Below are 20,113 nucleotides of genomic sequence, written 5' to 3'. Positions count from 1 at the left end.
TATTGATTTTGTTAACATACGAAACAAACACATACATCAGAAGCTCTGGGAAAACACCTTCCAAACACTTGTTTCACAAGAATTGCTGATAATCTAATAACAAGACTTTCTGTAATTAACACATCGATGCTACCAAGGCTTATCTGCTCAGGGACACCCTTGGCAGCAAAATCATAGAATAGTTACAGCTGGAAAGGACCTCTAAAGATCATCCAACCCAGAACAGCAGGATAACCTAGATCAGGCATCACAGGAATTAATCCAGGTGAGTTCTGCATGTCTCCAGAGAAGGAGACTCCATGACCTCCCTGGGCAGCCTGTTCCACTGCTCTGCCACCTCAGCGTACAGGACTTCTTCTTCCTGTGGGGGCTAAACCTGTCGTGTGCCTGTATGCTGCACATTTTGCTGCTCATTCCGGGCACCATTGAAACAAGACTAGTACCATCTCCTTGGCACATAAATTTGAAATATTTATATACTTTTTGGGGGGCCACTCTTAGTTTTCTCTGCACAAGCCCAGGTCCCTCAGTCTCTTCTCAAAAGGAGCTGTATCATCTTTGTGACCCTCTCCACTTGCTCATGGTCCTTCCTATACGGAAGAGCCCGAAACAGGACACAGAAGATCAGACGTGGCCTCATTAGGGCCGACTAGACAGGGAGGAATTCCTTCCCTTGACCAGCTAGGCAGGCAAGACTGGCTGTAGCCAGGCCCAACCAGATGAGGAGCGGAGCAATTCCAGCCGCCTCTCCCGACGCTGGGAATCATCAGCCCCAAAGGCCAGCCTCTCCTCATAACGCCGCGGTCAGCGGCAGCCGCACCTTCAGGAGTTCCCTGAGTGCACCCCTCAGCCGCGGCACCCCTCAGCCGCGGCATGGCACAGCACGGCACGGCCGCTCCCGGGGATCTGCGGGCCACGGTACCTTGTTTGACACGCGGCTCCTTGGAGGCAGGCGCTGGTCGCGGCGGGGCGGTGCGGCTGGCCGGGTCCGCGGCCGTGGCTACCCCGGCCTGTGCGGCGCGGGCGCGGGCGGTGGCGGTGGCGGCGGCAGCCGCATGGGCCGCGCTACCCGCGCGCTGCTTCTTGTTGCGGCCGCCCATGGCGACCTCCCCCGCCCTGCGCGCGCGCACATCCGGGCACCGCGATAGGCATGCCGCCGCCTCCCATTGGCCAGGGCCCCCAGCGCATGCGCGCGGGCCGTGCGGCCTGCCTCGGCTTTTCGCACATAATCTTCCGAGAGCGAAGGGCCAGGTGTGTGCCCGGAGGAGGCTCACAGAGGGGCTTGGCACCGGGACCGAAATCCAGACCCGGGCTGAAATAGAGGTCGAGATCCAGGACGGGCCGTGCAGGCGGCTTCCGGCGCCAGGGCGTGAGTCCCCGTCTCCCTTCGGGGGGCGGGATCGGAAGGGCCCTTCTCGCGCGAAGTGTCCGGCCGCGAGCGGGGCATTTTGGGAGTGCGGCTAAGATGGCGGAGGCCTTTGGGGATGAACTCTTCAGCGTGTTCGAGGAGGACGCGGCCGCTGCTGCTTCTGGCGCCAAGAAGAGCAAAACGGGCCCCGCCGAGGGTGCCAGGAGACCGGGGTAAGGCACAGAGCCGGGCTGGGGCAGTGGTACTGGGGATGATCTGGCGGCGGGGTGAGGGCTTTAACTCTGGGCCCGGCTTCTGGCGGCGTGTTTGAGCTGCTGAACCCCCTCGGTACCTCGGGAATGTCTGTCAGTGTCTGAAGGGAGCCTGCCAAGAGGGTCCAGCCAGGCTCTTCTTGGTGGAGCCGAGCAATAGGATAAGAGGCAGCAGGCTAAAACTCATGCACAGAAAGTTTCTTCTGAACATGAGGAAGCACTTCTTAGGTGCGTGGGTGACTGTGCACTGGAGCAGATTACTCAGAGTTTGTGGAGTCTCCCGAACTGGACATATTTAAGTACCATTTGGATCCACTCCTAGGCAATGTCCTGCAGGACATTGGGAAGTTGGTCTAGATTTGGTTGCTTCCAACCTGACCCATTCTGTAATTCTGTGACCCACTTTGCCATTATCCCTAGCACTGAAGTGTAGCCAGCCCTGGCTCTGTGGACATCTGGGGAGCGTGGGGGCCTGGTGCCCAGGTTATCTGGAAGCTAGTTTGAAATTCCACTTTTTTTGTGGGTGAAGTTACCTGGATTGTTCCCCAAGTGTAGTGTAATCATAGTTGATGAGGCAAAAATTAAACTTCTTGTGTGTTTGTGTTGCAGAAAACGATTGGAAGAAAAGCCTTCAATACCAGCAATAAAGCCAAAACGAGAAGTTGAGATTGATTGTACTGAAAATGTCGTTTTGGGAAAAAGGCCAAAATTGGAAGATGTTTTATCAGAAGATGTTAAGTAAGTGCTTGGCTTAATGTGTAAGGTAGTTCTAGCAAGCCAGCTTGATTAACCACATGGCAGTTTGGAAGAGTTGATATAAAGTAGTTTTGCAATGTTTGCCTGTAAAGATGAATTTGCACAAGTTTCTTTTGCCATTTTCTGTTTAAGTGAGAACATGCTGCCAGTGCAGCCTCAGCAGTGATGAGCACTGGGTGTATTTAAAATAACATTGCACACCTGTAGGCGTTTGCAATAGAAAGTGTTCATGAATTTGTAGTTACTCATTTGAATTGGTAAATTGAGATCAAAGCCATCATGTTGGTTTCACACAGAGCAGGCGATGAGAGGAAGCAGGCTTGCTGTGTACCATGACGTTGAAAGACATAGTTGGCCTGGGATACAGGAAGAATAAATTGGAAATAAGACAGAGAGGGCTTTTGAGGCATGTCATGTAAGGTGGTAGCTGCACTGTCATTTGGTATCTCATGTAATTTTTCTGAAGTTCAACATCATACTTGCTCTGAGAAGCTCATGAGAAGACTGCTTGAAACATGATAAATGAAGGATAAAAAAAAAGAACCAGAGCCAACGTTTTAAGTAATTTTCTGTGTTAGTGATGTCAGTAAAATATATATATCAGAACTAAACAGTTTCATGCATTGGGACTCTAGTCTTTTCTCATGGCCATGAGACAAGGAACTGGTAAAGAGAAAAGGGGCCTTGTCCTTAGGCAGATGCTTGGGAGCTTCAAGCTGCTCTTACTCTGTCTTGACTAGTAGCAGGAGTACAGGTCTTGAATTATGTTTCATTGTTTCTTGGAAAAAGTCCTCATTTAATCATAAAACTTTGTCAGTAAATGTGACCCAAGTGCTGTTTTGTGGTGCAATTTTTGAGTCAATAGCTACAGTAGATGTATATGGTAGCAAAATTTTAACTTACAGGTAGTAGTCCTGGCAGTAACCTCTGCAGCCTGTTCATGCCGAGACTGTGCATCCTTTTTTTTTAATATTGCAGTTAAAGCAGCGCTGAAATTCAACATGCTGACTTTTATAAAAAGACAGGATTTTTGAATACTTTTTGGCAATCCTAACTCTTATCTTTTTAGTTTGACAGATTTGATGCCTCAGGTAAAGGTGCAGTCTGTGGAAACTGTTGAAGGTTGTACACATGAGGTGAGTGCAGTGAAAAATCACATGAAAAATACAGACTTGTTGCACCTAACTGTGCGTATTACTGCCGGTATACAGTATTCTTTGATCTGCTTGTAATTATGTTATCACAGAATCACAGAATTTTTTAGGTTAGAAAAGGCCTTTAAGATTGAGTCCAGCCATTAACCTAGCACTGCCAAGTCCTCCTCTAAACCTTGTCCCCAAGTGCCACATTTACACATCTCTTACTTGGCTTCAGAAATGATAGCTGCTTTTCTGGATAGCCTGGTCCAATGCTGGACAGCTCTTTTCTAATGTTCACTCTCCTTATTAACAGTTTAAGGTCATTTCTTACTCTCCTGTTACTTGTTACCTCAGAGAAAAAACTGCCCTCCATCTGGGGATGCCTGCAGTGCTACTTAGAGATGTTGTTGCCCAAGGGCAGGACCTGGGACTTAATCTTGCTGAATTTCACACCGTTGGTCTTTGCCCGTTGATCCAGTCTGTCCTGATCCCTCAGCAAAGCTTTCCTGCACTCCAGAAGATACAGTATTTCATACTGTGTTTAAGGTTGTGAAGAGTTTGAAGTCTGTATCTGGCACTGAGCATGCACAAAATGCACTTGAAAAATTATTAGGATATCTTACCAGAAGGAGTTTCAATCATACTTTGAATAAAATGAGTGATAGTGAAAGACTCGATGGTAATGTTGATAGGTTTCCATATTTGTAAGGTACCAAGAACATTTGAAGAGAGAAACCGACTGGTTGGTAAAACAGTTTTATGTTCATGGTGTGATCAGTGCATTGAAGTATTCTGCTATTCTGGTTCAGCTTTCTTCTAAAGCTGATTACTGTTGAAAAATATATTTTGGTAAAAATTAAAAACTAGATTTTTTAATGTGCAAAGTAATAAAAACTATCAATTTTCAAGTTGTGGTGATACACATAAATACAAATTCAAATATGAAAAATACAAACTATTAATGCTTTCTTAAAGTAATGGTTTCTTGAATCATCCTGCATTCATATGTGACTGTCAGAAGGAGGTTGTGTGAGAATCAAATATGTAAATTTTAGCTTCCTTGTATTGTTATGGTCTTTTTCTCCTCTGTGCTGCTTTCCAGAACTAACTCAAGTTAATTAGGGTCACATTCCAGGGCTCAGTATCATTGGACTTCTGTAATAAGGGAACTGTTTATACAGTGCTGATCAGGGTTCTGAAGCCCATATGTGTACCAAATTTTTTTTATCTTGAGATGTCTGGTAAGGGTTTGCCATCACTTAGTAACTGAAGAGACTTTACATATTTAAAGTCAATAAATACTAGATATTGACCAGAAATAGGAATGTTACCAATATAAATAAAGTGTATTTGGAAAGGAAATGTTATTAAAGTGAGCTCAGTAATTACTTCAAACATCCGCTGGCCAGAAGACGTGATCGTGTCTTCGCTGAAAAGTGTTCCAAGGTAGGTGAAGCAGTAATATCTCACGCAAGGCAGTAGGGGTGTGAGACAAGCAGCACTGTTGAGGCAGGAGATTGATTGAAAAACTCTTGAGAGGAAGGAATAAACCTTGACATACATGCTTGTAGAAACAAGGTAAGAGAAATTCAGATTTGTTTTCATAAACTTCACGTTGCCAGAAATGTTACTGCTTTGGACACAGAAATCTGCAAATGTTTTTGTTTTAAATATATTTTCTAGGTTGCGCTTCCAGCAAATGAAGAATTCACAGGTCTGAAGCCAAGAACTGGAAAAGCTGCAAAAGTATGTGGTAGATTCTACTTATTTTTCTTTTTGTATATGCTTTACATAGTAAGTGAGACTAGAGGAAAAAAATTATGCACTTTGTCAGCAAGGTCTGTAAAAGATGGTCATAAATAAAATTGATGTTTCTATATTTAAGATTAGTAGAGAAAATTATGTGGTTGAATGAGGTGGGTAGGCTGTTATGATGTCAGTTCTTTCTGTAACGTCAGGCAGGTGCAGCATTCTAGTTCTCTTCCTAAGCTGGTAAATTGGCGAAGATTCAATCATCAGGGCAAGATTTTAATTTGCTATGGCAACAAGACATAAGGAAAGATATTAGGTGTGGTATAAGATAAAAATATTTAAATGCAAAGTCATTGCATAACATTGGGTTAAGATCAGCAGAAATTACAAGTATCTGCAGGATTTAATTTTTGTCTCTAATTTATACACTAGGTCAGTCAGAAAACTAATTAAATGTAAGTCTGTCTTAAAATTCTGAATTGTGTTTGCTTTTTTCTTTCTAGGAATATCCATTTATTCTTGATGCCTTCCAGAGAGAAGCTATTCTTTGTGTAGATAATAACCAGTCTGTGTTAGTGTCAGCTCACACATCAGCTGGTAAAACTGTTTGTGCTGAGTAAGTACTTTTCTAACAGGGTCTAATGAAAGAACAGTGTGATGTCCATTCTGTCACTTTCTTGAACCATCAGTAGCTGTTGCATCCCGATTTCTTGATACAACGTTCAGTCCATGCCTGTTAGAATTGAATTGGCTACTCTCGAATATAAAAATTACATCTTTCATTATTTAGTTGGTAGTGAAAGGCTTAATTTGTGTTTAAGCTTAGCTTTTATTTTTAAATTGTCAAGGTGTTACTTGTATATGTACTTGAAGTTTCCTCAATACAGATTTCTGTAAATCTAGAAAAAACACCTTTGTTTTCTAGCTCCTACCTAGAGCTAGTAAGGACTTTTTTTTTGTACTATTTTTGCTTTGTTAGAAGCAGTGGTTTAAGTTAGTCAGCAACCTCTCTGTCAGGGTTTGGTGCAGACCTTAAGTGAGATGTGAAATACATGTGAAGATACATTAGATCATGGGCTCAAGTAATAATAGGTTTGTGACAGCTTTTTAATTAAACCGCGTGTATTCTCATGTCCATAAAAATCAACTAACTTGTGTTTAAGGATTTCTCACTCTCCAAAGATGCATATATAGTTGCACTGAACTTAATCTGGATATGAAATAGAGCATGGATTCAGATGCTGTGTATCGTTCTCTTGGTGTTCTGAATTGCACAACTTACTTTGTTCCTAAGCAAAGTAATACACTCTGTCTTCCTAACAGCTGTTAATGTGGATATTGTTTGAATACAGATATGCAATTGCCCTGGCTTTGAGGGAAAAGCAGCGTGTGATATTTACAAGTCCAATTAAAGCTTTGAGTAATCAGAAGTACCGTGAGATGTATGAAGAATTTCAGGATGTTGGTTTGATGACTGGGGATGTCACCATTAATCCTACAGCTTCTTGTTTGGTAATGACAACTGAGGTAAGATCAGACATTAATTCTTGATTGGTGTTTCCTTCTACCCTTTTTAATTGGGAACTTCCTATTTTAAAAGACTAAAGTGGCCTTGTTAGGGTGGAAAATTTCTAAAGTTCGTTTTGACTCATTATGATTATGAACGTTTTAACTTTTGGTTATTTAAAAATTTTGGTTATTAAAAAGTTAGGTGAATCTCTGTGAATTTACACTTTAGAACTGTAAGTCAGGAACTTCTGATTCTAGTGTGGAGAAAGTCAGAATTTAATTTCCTGAGTACTCAAGGCACTGAGTGTTCTGTGGATGTGAAATGTTGAAAGTCAGATTTCATAAATCCCATGGTGAGTACTTTGTTCTAGAAAGGCAAAATAGGGAGAGCAAAATCTCTGGAGGATAGTTGAGTGGTTCATAGTAGGTTCTAGAGCTCCAGGAATATGTAGTTTCTCACCGTTGGTAGCAAAGTACTGTATACAGAGTTTTCTCACATTCCTGTTGTAGAAATACAGCCGTGAGTTGGAATCTTCCTCTTTTTGCCTTTACCTCAAAGGAGCAGGTGTAACTTTGGTAGGGAAAGATTGAAGAGATTGAATTATTTGATTTCTGAAAAAATAGTTCATCTTAGTCACAGAGAGGTTATCTATTAGGATAAGATAAAAAGAGGGGTTGGCAGAAGTCTGTTTGTAGACCTGTACAAATTATCCTGTTCCTTTCAGAGAAACCAGTTTTTCTCAGGTAATGAGACTGTTAGATTGAAATGAACTTGGAAAGCATCTCAAAGCCTATCTTCAAAAGCTTTTATATGTTGGGCAAAATATGATTGCATATATCCATGCAAATGTGGACTAAAAATTCTGCCAGTTTCTTACTGATGTCCATGTAACATGACTGTTGTTCTTTCATATGAAGGGGATCAACTTTTACTTCCTTTTCTAGATCTTGAGAAGTATGCTTTACAGAGGCTCTGAGGTTATGCGTGAAGTCGCATGGGTTATTTTTGATGAAATTCACTACATGAGAGATACAGGTATCCTCTTCAAATCTTTGTATTTTTTCCCCCAAGAACAATTTATTTTTCTTTTGAAAAATTAATTCTTATTTTCTCTTCTAAAATCTGTCTTTTTTTTGTATAAATAATTCATAAATTGTTTCCTACTGATTTGTATAATAATGTGTTGCAGTTTGTATTTTCTTTGCCAAAGCAGAAGTGACTTTGAGAGCATTTGATATACCCCACTTGTGTAGAGGAGATTTGTTTTATTTTTTTGTCTTACTTTGTTTTTAAGCATGCTGTTCTTTGGCTTCAGGGATGAGAAACATACTTTTATCACAAAAATTTCCCATATGCCTTTCCATTTTCAGAACGTGGTGTGGTTTGGGAAGAGACTATTATTTTGCTTCCTGATAACGTACACTATGTGTTCCTTTCTGCAACTATTCCAAATGCCCGTCAGTTTGCTGAATGGATCTGCCATCTTCACAAACAGGTTATATTTCTGATATGCTGTACCTCTCTGCTTTTTGTCTTCTGGCATAATGCTATCTGTTTGGTTGATAACTGGACCTCCGAGTATCTTCTCTAGCGGTATTCCTGCTTTTGCAGGTGTACAGGCTGTTGCTTTTGAATGGCAGACTTAGAGCTGTTTCTTAATGTTTATTTTACACAATTATTTAGGCGCTTGCCTAAATTTTATTTCAGCAAACATTCTGAGTTAGGAAACTTGGTGAACATACAGTGATTTTCTGAGGGCTGATAGTGAGAAGTTATTAGGAGAATTCAGCTGAAGAGCTCTCTAAAAGGCCATGTAGAAATCAAAAGCAAATCTTAAACCCATGTGAAATACTATATATGCTTGCAAGCGAGAAAAGTGTTATTTAAGAAATCTATCTTGTCCTATAACCTTTAGGATTTAAATTTTGGTTCTTTCTAAGGCATGCTTTTGTAGCATAGACTTCGTGAATTAGAACTGGGGAATTTGTTCTAAGCAAGAGGTTGGTCCAATTTTAACAATATCTTGGAGATTGATTCTTATGTTAGGTCTGTTTAAGCTTGGCTCAAAACCTTGACTTCCTGTTGCAGATCATTAGATTGTGGGGTTTTTAAATGCATATTTATGCAGTATTTAGTGTTACAAAGAAAGTGGATTTTTGTTCTAGACAAGCTTTCTCAATGCATCACAACCTTAAATGAACCTTTAGGTGAACCTAAAGTTGCACCTACTGTGAGTCTTTCTTAGGTGCCTTAGTAATATTTCAGCTTTTTTTACAAAATACAAATGAACAGGTTTTCCTTTAATTTTAGAAGTTGCAAATATTTTCAGTCTGTCTTGAAAATGCTGAAAGAATTACTGGCTATCTTCACTTTTTGTGTTCATGAGAGAATTTTTGTAGCTAACTTGTGTTCTAAAACATTTGCAAACTTTCATTTTCTTAAGCGATGTCATTAGCGCAAATTCTATATTCAGGAAAGAAAATTTGTTACCTTAATTTTTGAAAGCCTTACTTTCTGGTTTTTGGAAAGTTATATTTTAAGAGTAATGTATTGAATTTTCCATTAAGCAATACTACAATGCAATTATAAAATATTTATGTGAATTCTTTCTTTATAGCCTTGCCATGTGATTTACACTGACTATCGACCCACTCCACTGCAGCATTATATATTTCCAGCAGGAGGAGATGGACTCCATCTGGTTGTTGATGAAAATGTAAGAAATGCTCAGTTTGGCTGAAAGATTGTTTTCCTCACTTAAGCCATGTAAAAGCTTGAGCTCTTGCAAAATTTGGATAGGCTGTGTAAAGGATGTTTTTGTTAAAATTAACAAATGGTGATCTCTGAATTGCTTTTAGATTTTTGGAGTATTACACAAGGACTGGGTTTTATCTAATGTCATGTAATCAGCTGAGTAATACTTCCCTGAGATGTCTTAAGTGCCCACATCCTTGCTTGTTTTCTAAAATGTTTGCTGCTTTCTGTAAATCTGCAAAATAGTTTATGTTCCTTGTACTGTTTTTCACTCAAAAGAAAATGCAGTGGCATGTAAATTCGACTTTAGTCGAGGAAGCAAAGTAGTTTTACTTCTTTAGATTTTTTTGAACTAAAAACTTGTTTAAAATTTATCATTAGCTTGCTCAACAGTAGCTAATGCCATAAGCAAGCAATAGTGCTCCACTTGAAGGTAGGTCTTCATTGGGCAGTGTAGTTTAATGTGGGCATTCAGTCAGTTTTGGTACTGTATCATTCAGCAAGTCTGGCATGGTGGGTATTGTCGTGGATAGAACAATGAGCAGTAGCTACAGAGACACACCAGTGTAATTCAGAGTTGTGACACTGACCTAGTAAACTTTTGATAAGAGCTTATGCATTGTTTTTGTCCTTTTACCTGTGTATATGTGGGGTAATGGTACTGACTCTGCAATGCTGAGTGAGCTGTGTAAATAACTATTTACAAAGGTTGTGTTTTATGTCTAGGGAGATTTCAGAGAAGATAATTTTAATACAGCAATGCAAGTGCTTAGAGATGCAGGAGACTTAGCAAAAGGGGATCAGAAAGGCAGGAAAGGAGGAACGAAAGGTGAGTTTGAACCCATTCTGAGGTAATTTTTGGTATAAATGTTTTTCAAAGTTCTATGAAAGTTGTGCTTGTGTCTCAATTACTCCATAAGATACATTTTATTGTAGAATTTAATTTAAATTAATATAATCTTTCTTCAGGTCCTTCAAATGTTTTTAAGATTGTGAAGATGATCATGGAAAGGAATTTCCAACCTGTAATTATTTTCAGCTTCAGTAAGAAAGACTGTGAAGCCTATGCACTTCAGATGACAAAGTTAGATTTCAATACAGGTACAGATAAATCCAGTCAAATTCTATTCACAGTTGTAGTTTGATGTGAAATATTACCTTTCCTGTTGAACATTGTGTGAAACCAAAAGGAAAATACATACTGTTTTTTTCATTTACTATGTTGGTACCTCAGGCCACATTCAGTAGAAGGGTATTGATGCACAGAGTACTTGGTCATTGCAATGTCAAACTGTTCATCAACTTTGAGCTATTTTTTGCTCCAGTATGCCATTTTTTTGTAATAATAACACTAAAGTTCCTAATTTCTGTCTATAATGGGATAAGACTGATCATAAAAAAAGTATTTCTCAAAATTTCCATGTTACATTCATTAGAAAAATAGTATACTCTCAAAGTCCAAACAACTGTGTAACAAACAACTAGGCTGTTCTTTCTCAACAATGCAGTCCAGTTTTCTTTATTTCATTCTTCCCCTTGCTTCTCAAAGTAAAAACCAAAGGGTAAACAAAGAAGATTTTCTTCATCCTGGACTAAGAGCAAGCTTTGCAAATAAGTTTAAGCTCATTGCTCCTTCAAAATCTAAAGAGTTTTAAGAAAAATAAGGACTTTGTTGTAAATCAATGTACTGTTTCATGTTTGTGAGCTGTTTAGGATTCTTGCCTGCTTACTTGCTCCAGTCTTTGCACATTTTGGTTCAGTGTGGCAGAATAATACGGGTGTTTCTGTCAAAAAATTTAAAGATCTATGAAAATGCAGAGGTGTATTTTCATATTTTCTTCAGAATTATACCTTTGAATGTATATTCTTGATACTCACATTACGTAGTTGAAGGGGTGTTTGGGAGTTCATAGGGAAGAACCTCTATGTCCATGTAGACAGGGACTAGTAGGTGAAAGAGGAGCAGGGGGGATTTATGAAATAGGCAGGGAGCCCATAAGACTGATAAATCCCAAGCTTGGAAGTAGCTCAAGTTTGGCCTATTCTGAAAGGTTTGTTATAGTTTTCTTGCTCCTGATCATCTGCTTCTGATTACCATCTGGCTCCTCTAGGCTTGTTGAAGTCTTGATTGCCTGACCCAGTGTGGGTGATTTTGTATAGACTTTTGTAAATATTGGAATGTGGTATTACTTTATTTACATATGGTATTAGCCTTTTCCATTTTGTAATAACTTAAAAATTGCCTTCTCAGATGAAGAAAAAAAAATGGTTGAAGAAGTTTTCAATAATGCAATTGATTGTCTCTCAGATGAAGACAAAAAGCTTCCTCAGGTGAGTGGAGATTGAGAAGGATTCTTTTGAATAGAGTTGAATTGCTGCTGTCCTGTTTTCTGCAACTTGTGAAGCTGTAGGTATTTGGTAGAGGGTACAGAAATTATAAAACTGGATAATCTCATTCATCTCCCCAGGTTTTAGTATCTCCTGCAATTGATTCTTGTCATTATAAAAGAAGTGATAAGAATTTCTTCCAGTTGCAATTCCAGTAGATGACGTATATCAGAATTAACAGTGGAGTTCCTACCTCTTGTTTTATTTTTTCCAATGGTGTTTTTAAGTAAGCATAAGAGTTTTTAAAGACCTGACCTGGGTTAAAGCAGTCTGGAAACAGTTCAAGTGGGAGTACAGTATGCACTTAGGGTTATTGATTGCTGAGGCTTTCTAAAAATTGCATTGATGCATCTGCAATCTAATTTATTGTATATTGACTAAGCATAGTGATGTTTTCCCATTTGTACAGTGGAAAAATACAAGCTTCTAAGCAGACTGTTAAAAGATTGAAGGGGTAGTTATTTTATTTTAAATTGGGAAGTAGTGAATTACATGAATACTGGGCAGTGTTAAGGTTTTCCATACAACTTTAGTAACAAAATGCTAAAATTTGTTTCCTGGATCTTTTGTATGTTTCTTCCCAGGTTGAACATGTGCTTCCCCTTCTGAAGCGAGGAATCGGTATTCATCATGGTGGCTTGCTTCCTATCTTAAAAGAAACTATAGAAATCCTTTTCTCAGAGGGCCTAATAAAGGTATTTTTCATGTCCATCTATAGTTTGTTGGGAATACATGGCTACTAATCCTGAAAATCCAAGAAGTGCACCTTAGCTCAGGGTGTATGCTGGCATTACAATGGAGTTCTACACAATTGCAGCTGCAGTTTTAAGTGTTCCACATTTTATTCACAAGTATTTGCATTTACAGTGTCTGACTTAAATATTTTCTTCAACTATTTTATGTCGCAACCTGCTCCTGTATATGAATGTGGACATTTGCCAAGCTGATTGAGTATTTGTCCTTAGAACAATCAACAGAAATATGTAATATTAGGTGAACGTTGTCGAGGTTTTTTAGATAGCTAACTCCTATTTTCTTCTTGCAAACTTGGATATTGATATTAATTACTATTATTGAATAATATAATTTATATATAATAATTATATTTATATAATTTTAGATATATATATAATTTTTAATATATAAATATAATTTATAATGTTTTATTAAATTTATAACTTCTAATGTTTTCTTTTGGAGTCTTTCACATGATCCCATCTATTTAATTTTCATTTTCTCAGGAAAAATAAGAGAAGACAGAAAGATGGTTTTGTCCAGTTTTTAAGTATTGAATATGCCTATGTTCCCTGTATTGACTGCACAGATATATTAAAATACAGAGAGGTTTTTTGTAGCAATCTCTGGCTATTTTCATGTTTCTTGAGATCCTCTATTTTTTGCTTGCTTCAACTTCAGTCTGTTTATTTAGGCCTTATTTGCAACAGAGACTTTTGCTATGGGAATTAATATGCCAGCCAGAACTGTGCTGTTTACAAGTGCCAGTAAATTTGATGGGAAAGATTTCCGATGGGTAAGTGATAAAGAAGTTCTGTAGAATAACTGAATTATTTAGACCTTATTAGGATTAAATTTCCTCTTGATGTGTTCACCTCAATGCTTTGTAGAAAATGTAGAAAATACTTTTTCTTTAAAAAAATCTTTGTGTCTCATCCATTTAATACACAAATTTCTGAAGACAAGGTTCCTCACATTATCCATGAGCTTGTTTACATCAAAAGGGAATCAAATACAGGTTAGCAAAAAACATTGGATTAGCCTAAGACTTCTGCACACATTTTCCAAAACTGTGAGACCCAGATATTTTATCCTGTATCAGAAAACTCTGAAGAATAAATGGGGTTCATATCTGTAGTAATATTAGACAAGTTTAAGCCACAGTGAATATGTCTGAACAAGTCCAGGCCATGCTCTGTATTGTGTGCACCAGCCAAACTATATTTAGCTGCTTTTCTCCATGTTTTGCTACCTAGTTCCTTCACAGGCTGTTCCTTCACAAGCTTAGCTGTTTTCTGTATATTTCTTAGTTTAAATCTGTATTTATAGCAGGTGCACAGAATGAGCCATTTTTAAGAGTTTTTCAACAACTTGTTAAAACCTTTCAAGGCTGCTAAAACATAAATTGTGCTAAATAAAAAAAAAAAAAGCTGAAAAACAAAATACCAAAATTTAAAAACCCAAGATAAATGTAAACAGCAAAGCTTTAAATGACCACCAGTCATCGCTTCTGAAGAGCTCGTGCAAAGCTCGTAAGCAGCATAAAACCACCAATCAAGAAATGCATAAATGGTAATCTTAAAATATGTTACTAAAACGTAAACAATAAATCACCTTCTACATAATCATATTAGTTTGCTGTCCAAAAGTTCTATTTCTCCCACGCATATTCTATCATAATGATCACAAACTTTGACAGACCCAAGAAAATAGTTCATTTACCTTGAAAGAATATTATTTTCTTACAGCACCTTTTCTTGCATAATTATAAAATTTTAGACATTAAAACCAGGTATGTAGTTTACTTAAAATAAAAATGAGGTCTTGCTATTCATTGCAGCAAGGCTTTTTAAGAGCCAGGGCTCATCCTTCAAAGGTGGGAAAATTATGAATGCAACAAATTACTTGACCTGTGCATTATGAAGTATGCATTTCTTTGATCTTAGTTCAGGCTCTTCAGTCTCACTATTCATTCTGATTGTGTGTTTGTCAGATGTATATATAAGATTGGGTTGCCATTGAGATAGCAGAAATGTGAAACTTCTGAAATTACTTAGCACAGTTTGCTTAAGTAGTTTTTGAAATCTGACCTAAAGTGAAACTTGAGGTGGTGTTGAGAATGCAGTTCCACAGATGACAAGATCCCGCTTTTATAACTTGTTGAGACATAGGTAACCAGTTATAGCTGCCTCTTGTCCATGTCCCAGTTCTTTATAAACCCTTCATTTCAGAGTTAGAAGGCATAAAAATACTCTTTTTGCAAGTATCAGTGTATTACTGTTACTCTTGAATAATTTGAGTGAAATGATATGTTATTTGAAGATGATGGAGATGCATTATCATTACCTTGAAAATCTGTTGTATCTCCACCATGTTCAGTAACCTTCCATTATAAAAGACATAAGTAAAATAGTTTTTGTGCTTATTAAAAAGATGCACCATGATACAGAGCTGTAAGAGCATTAGTTAACTTTTACTACTGATTTATATTATTCATAGTCATGGATTTCTATTGTTTCATGGTAATTATGAGTAATTAAGTCAATCTGTGATAACTCTTTGATAACTTTGATAACTTTTCTAATTTTTATACATCATATCACCTACTGTGTAATATTAATTAGCACATTGTGTTCCTGCTATTTTCTTGAGGCTTGTTTCTTTTTCTCATTTTATTGTAGATATCCTCAGGTGAATACATTCAAATGTCAGGTCGTGCAGGACGCCGAGGTATGGATGACAGAGGAATAGTGATTCTTATGGTGGATGAAAAAATGAGTCCAACAATTGGCAAACAGCTTTTGAAGGTAGGAGAGACATTTTGCTTCTGTTCTTCCAACAAGATTATGTTATGTGGAAAATTATTCACCTTAGACCAGAAGATCATGCAGGTTGAAGATGACGACCCCTAAAAGTAGCTTTCAGTGAATTCTCATAGGAATTTATTGTGAAACAAAGTCAGAAGACTAATAGCATCCTTATTTGTATGAAAGTGGTATCATCCTTCTTTGTATTAAAGGGCTGCCAGGCAGGACAGGTAGAGCTCTATCCTGTTTTTCTAGTGATAGCGCTACTACTGTAGTATTCTCTTTGTTTCTTGCTGACTGCTGTCAGTTTAAGGGTTGTAGTGAGCTAACTATAACCCTTAAAGGGTTATGAGCTTTCACAAGAGTTACTAAATTCTTGATTCTGTGATGAAATAAAACTTTGTTTATGGACTGTCAGTGGTCGGCAAAATGGACACGATCATGCAAAAATGAGATAACGTCAAATAAAGAAGAAGAGTGAAGTGGCTGTCAGTATGCTAAAATCAGCTGTGGTGAAACTGACAATTCTTGCTGGAAATGTGAAGTTTGGAAACCAAGGTTGAAAAATTCCCTCGTGGTTGGCATTAAATTACAGGACTTCGCCAAACTGTAATGGGAGTTGTTACAGATTATTACACTATTACCCTCTTGCTTTATAATTTGAATATGGAGTATGTGCTCGTAACAATTCTATTTAAATTCTATGGCAAAAATAACCACAAAGAAATAAAATAATCTGTTGTGCGAGTTGCCTGTCTTGGGCTGCTTACATTAATTGTGTACACACGCGGAAATTGAAAACTTGGGGAGTTACACTGCACTCTATTTAGGAGCTTGTAGCCATGGTTCAAATAGCGGGTCATTTGTGTTTAAAACAGCATTTACAGTATTATTAGACTTAGATATTGTGGGAATCATCTCAAATCAGCATCAAGTTATATTAACAAAAGTTGTTGCCAAAAAAAAGGAGATGCCAATGGTTTTTTCAAGCCAACTAGACAATGGGAAATGTACCTATGTGGCTGTTGTTAATTATGCAGATGTGTATTCTTTGTGTGTCTTGATCTGTCAATGCAGCTACCTGTTAATCCATAATACATTATATCTGTAAACATGACATTACGTGTACCTTTTAGACTTCAAGAAGGTAGTATTTTCCTTCCTAAAGTCAGAATTTTCATGAATGCTGCATTATGAATAACTAACCAGAAATCAGTACAATAAATTTCAGAAATATTCATGGTATGGTAGCACTAGGTTTTGTGTTAATTTCTTAGTCTTGATTTCATTTGTGTTTTCCCAGTGGAGTGTGCGTATATTTATTTCTTCATATGCATTCTTAATGGATGTGTATGTCTCTGATGTTTGATGACCAAGAAGTTTTTTTTGACTGGGTTTTTTGTGAGTTTTTAAGACTGTTTAAGCAAACAGATGTAATTTTTTGTCATACTTACCTTTAAAAAGTTTTACACATTTGTACTTCCTCAGCTGGAAAATAAAGAGAGAAGCAAAAGAGAATACTTACAAATAATATTTATAAAAAAGTCCCCAAAAAGTTAATTTATATGAAATAATTGTTAATAGCTTAAGAAAAAATGGTATTTCAAGTATTTATTTTCATACTTTAAGAGATTATAAGGTCACACATTCAGAAGGTGGGGTTTTTTAAAGTTTGAAAATTCAATAGTTTGAGAACTATAGAACTCGATTTGAATGAATTAAGATAGGAAAAGAACTAGTAGATCACTTTTTTTTTTTTTACTATCTTTGGAGTTTTTGTCTAGATTTTAAGGAAATAGTAAAGAATATTTCCTTCATTGAAAGTACAAGATCATCAATTTTTCCCCCTTTAGAATTAAAAGGAAATAAATGTGAAAAATAAAAAAGCGAAGTGGCTTTTGCTTCCTATGTTATGACTTGCTTCTTCTCTGAATTAATGTATTTCATTAATTTTTGACACTACTTCACTCGTGAGAAAAGATTGACTTTTAGATTTTTCTGAAAAAGATTAGAAGTGGCTAAAATGAAGGTATTGATGTTTCTGTAGCTTCTGTAACTATTTAGCCAGTTGCTATAAAGGCAGTAAAAGAAACCTTTTACGAAGGGAGCAGTACAGTACATAAAAAAGCCCTTCTTACTTTTCTTCTTAAATACAAAGCATCTAAAGGAAATTCCTTGTCAAGCAGACCAGGAAAATCAATACAGACTAAAATTTCTACTATCTTTATAATTCATAGTCATCATTAAGTATGTCTCAGTTAATTTTCCTTACTGATAGTATTTGTCAGTAGTAAGATCGTGGTCATGCCTAGTGGTAGTATTCTGCTTTTTGGTGGCATTCTGCTTTCAACATAAGCTAAAGATTTATTGGAAAAACTCAGAAGAAATTAATTAGCCTTCTTGAGAATGATAGAACATTTACATGTAACGTTTTTGTCGTAGCCCAGTCAACCCTGATGAGTGTCTGATCCAAAGCATTTCCTGAAGGTTCCTAGAGCCAAAACATCTAGGAATCTTGTCAGCTGCCTCATGTCTCGGTCAGTGAAGTGGGAGCTTTGAGCATATTGGTACCAGCAGCATTGCTGCAGCTGTGCTGCTTGGCTGTAGCACTGTTCATTGCAACATTGTGTACTGTACTAGACTTACATTCAGCATTCCATTCTTAGATGGAGTTCTTACAAGAGAGTTTTGTAAATATTTCTTAAAGTCAGTAATGTACATTTGTCTTCTGCAGTGTAGCTAGGTTTCTTTGTTTATCCTTAGCATTTATTTGACCACTGAATATTTAGTAAACTGGTGACTTGCTTGAATCTGTAAATTCAAATGCTTACAAGACTATTGGGGCAGCTTTCTGAAGATGGTAAAATAGAATTGTATGCATGATACTAAGAAGTACTCAATTGGAATTTTTCTTTTGTTTCCTTACTTAAAATCTTTAGCTATATTGTCTTAGTGTAAGTAGGAAGTGTAAAGCTTCTTCTTGATGCTCTCTTTGAAACCAGTGCAGCATCTCTCCAGTTGGAACCTGGCCATGCTAGAAGGATGTATTCCTACAGAGAGAGCTGAGTTACTCAATAGTGGTAATTTGTTATGTCTCTAGAAGAAAAAAATCTTGAACTAATTGTGTTACCGGAATGGATGACTGTACCCCAAAAGAAAATGTGCTATATAAATAAGTTTTCAAACTTTGTATTGGAGCCTATCAGTGCTTTGCATCTACTTCCTCCATCACAGGAGAAGACAGATGAACTGAAAAATTAAAAGAAAACATAGAATCATCAAGGTTGGAAGAGACCTTTAAGATCACCAAGTCCAACTGTGAATCCAGCATTTACCCGTGCCAGCCCTAAACCACTAAACTATGTTACCCAGTGCTAGATGCAGACACCTCTAAAATACCTCCAGGGATGGTACCTCCCAGGCAACCTGTTACAGTGCCTAACCACCCTAACAGTGAAAAAACTGCTTCTGATATCTAATCTGAATATCTCTTGACTCAGCTTAAGGCCATTTCTTTGGGTCTTCTCCCTGTAGGCACAGTAGAAAATACTGGACCCCCCACCTTAGTAACAGCCTCCTTTCAGGCAGTTGTAGAGGGCAGTGAGGATTCCCCTGAGCCTCCACTTCTCCAGGATGAACACCCCCAGCTCCCTCAGGTGTTCCTCAGAACATGTGATCTCTAGATGCTTGATGGGCCTTGTTGTCCTCCTCTGGACATGGTCCAGCACTTCAAAGTCCTTTTTGGAGTGAGGGGCTCAGCGCTGAACACGGGACTCTGAGGTGTGACCTCATCAATGCCAATCCTTTCCCCAGTTCTGCTGGCTACACTGTCTCTGATACCAGAATGCATTTGTCTTAATATGCTTTCTTGTCTTTTGCCTATGGAACATAAAGTGCTCCAATGCCAACCTGTAGGAGATACTCCACTTGTTGCATCTAGTTCCTTGGCAGGGCCTTAATTTTGTAGAGCTGGCTATACTTACTGGCCTTATTTGGCCTGTATGCTGCTACTATAAGTCTCCTTGCATTTTATTTTAATTCTTAAATTGTTTTACTGTACCAGGCAAATGAGCACGAGAGCAATTCAGATAGTTCAATAGTTTTCTGCAAACATCAGCTTAGCATGCCATCTTAATTACACTATGGTACTTTGGTTTGACTCAGAAGTTACTTCTAGCAGGGGCTGGAAAAAAACCTCAGTCAGTACCAAATCCTACATCAGGAGAAAAATACTTCAGCTGGAGGTTGGCACTAATACTTGTTGGAAAAGACCTTGCAAAATCTACAGTAATAGATTGTCACTAGTGGTTTGAGGACAGTAGAATGTTCTTCTAAAGTTGTGACATTGATGAGGATCACAATGAAACACATATTTGGATACTTCATAAAATTTATTTAGATAAAAACAATTTTAATGTGAAATAATTGTTTTTACTGTAAACTGCCAAGCTTTTTTTATCCCTATGAAGCATGCATTGCAGGAATTTTCCAGGCTTTGATTCAGAAAGGTAAATAGCTTCCAACCTTAATTTAAAATTTCCTTAAAGTCAACCAGATTCTAGTATGAAATCACAGAGATCAGGGAAATGGATAATCTAACACCTTTGTGAACAGGGTCACAGTTTTGTAAATAGTTATGCAAGCCAGCTGAT

The 20,113-nt window shown here is 37.8% G+C and overlaps 2 protein-coding genes across 2 annotated transcripts in view; one reads left to right on the top strand and one right to left on the bottom strand.

Moving 5' to 3' along the window:
• DHX29 (DExH-box helicase 29) overlaps positions 1 to 1,390 on the bottom strand; it is a 29,657-nt gene extending 28,267 nt beyond the window's left edge. Inside the window, exon 1 of the mRNA XM_056513507.1 lies at positions 923 to 1,390. Coding sequence (XP_056369482.1) covers positions 923 to 1,100 — 178 coding nt within the window. The 5' untranslated portion in view covers positions 1,101 to 1,390. The remainder of the gene's footprint in view (positions 1 to 922) is intronic.
• Positions 1,391 to 1,456: 66 nt separating this feature from the next.
• Positions 1,457 to 20,113, top strand: part of MTREX (Mtr4 exosome RNA helicase) — a 42,120-nt gene continuing 23,463 nt past the window's right edge. Inside the window, exons 1-15 of the mRNA XM_056513508.1 lie at positions 1,457 to 1,581; positions 2,230 to 2,358; positions 3,446 to 3,512; positions 5,199 to 5,261; positions 5,771 to 5,883; positions 6,620 to 6,794; positions 7,722 to 7,812; positions 8,148 to 8,272; positions 9,395 to 9,493; positions 10,258 to 10,360; positions 10,501 to 10,632; positions 11,783 to 11,862; positions 12,504 to 12,614; positions 13,349 to 13,450; positions 15,336 to 15,461. Coding sequence (XP_056369483.1) covers positions 1,466 to 1,581; positions 2,230 to 2,358; positions 3,446 to 3,512; positions 5,199 to 5,261; positions 5,771 to 5,883; positions 6,620 to 6,794; positions 7,722 to 7,812; positions 8,148 to 8,272; positions 9,395 to 9,493; positions 10,258 to 10,360; positions 10,501 to 10,632; positions 11,783 to 11,862; positions 12,504 to 12,614; positions 13,349 to 13,450; positions 15,336 to 15,461 — 1,632 coding nt within the window. The 5' untranslated portion in view covers positions 1,457 to 1,465. The remainder of the gene's footprint in view (positions 1,582 to 2,229; positions 2,359 to 3,445; positions 3,513 to 5,198; positions 5,262 to 5,770; positions 5,884 to 6,619; positions 6,795 to 7,721; positions 7,813 to 8,147; positions 8,273 to 9,394; positions 9,494 to 10,257; positions 10,361 to 10,500; positions 10,633 to 11,782; positions 11,863 to 12,503; positions 12,615 to 13,348; positions 13,451 to 15,335; positions 15,462 to 20,113) is intronic.

The sequence above is a fragment of the Oenanthe melanoleuca genome, chromosome Z (genome assembly GCF_029582105.1).
Source record: "Oenanthe melanoleuca isolate GR-GAL-2019-014 chromosome Z, OMel1.0, whole genome shotgun sequence".
NCBI lineage: Eukaryota > Metazoa > Chordata > Aves > Passeriformes > Muscicapidae > Oenanthe > Oenanthe melanoleuca.
The sequence above is the reverse complement of the archived record's forward strand: the minus strand, read 5'-3'. Positions and strand labels throughout refer to the sequence as shown.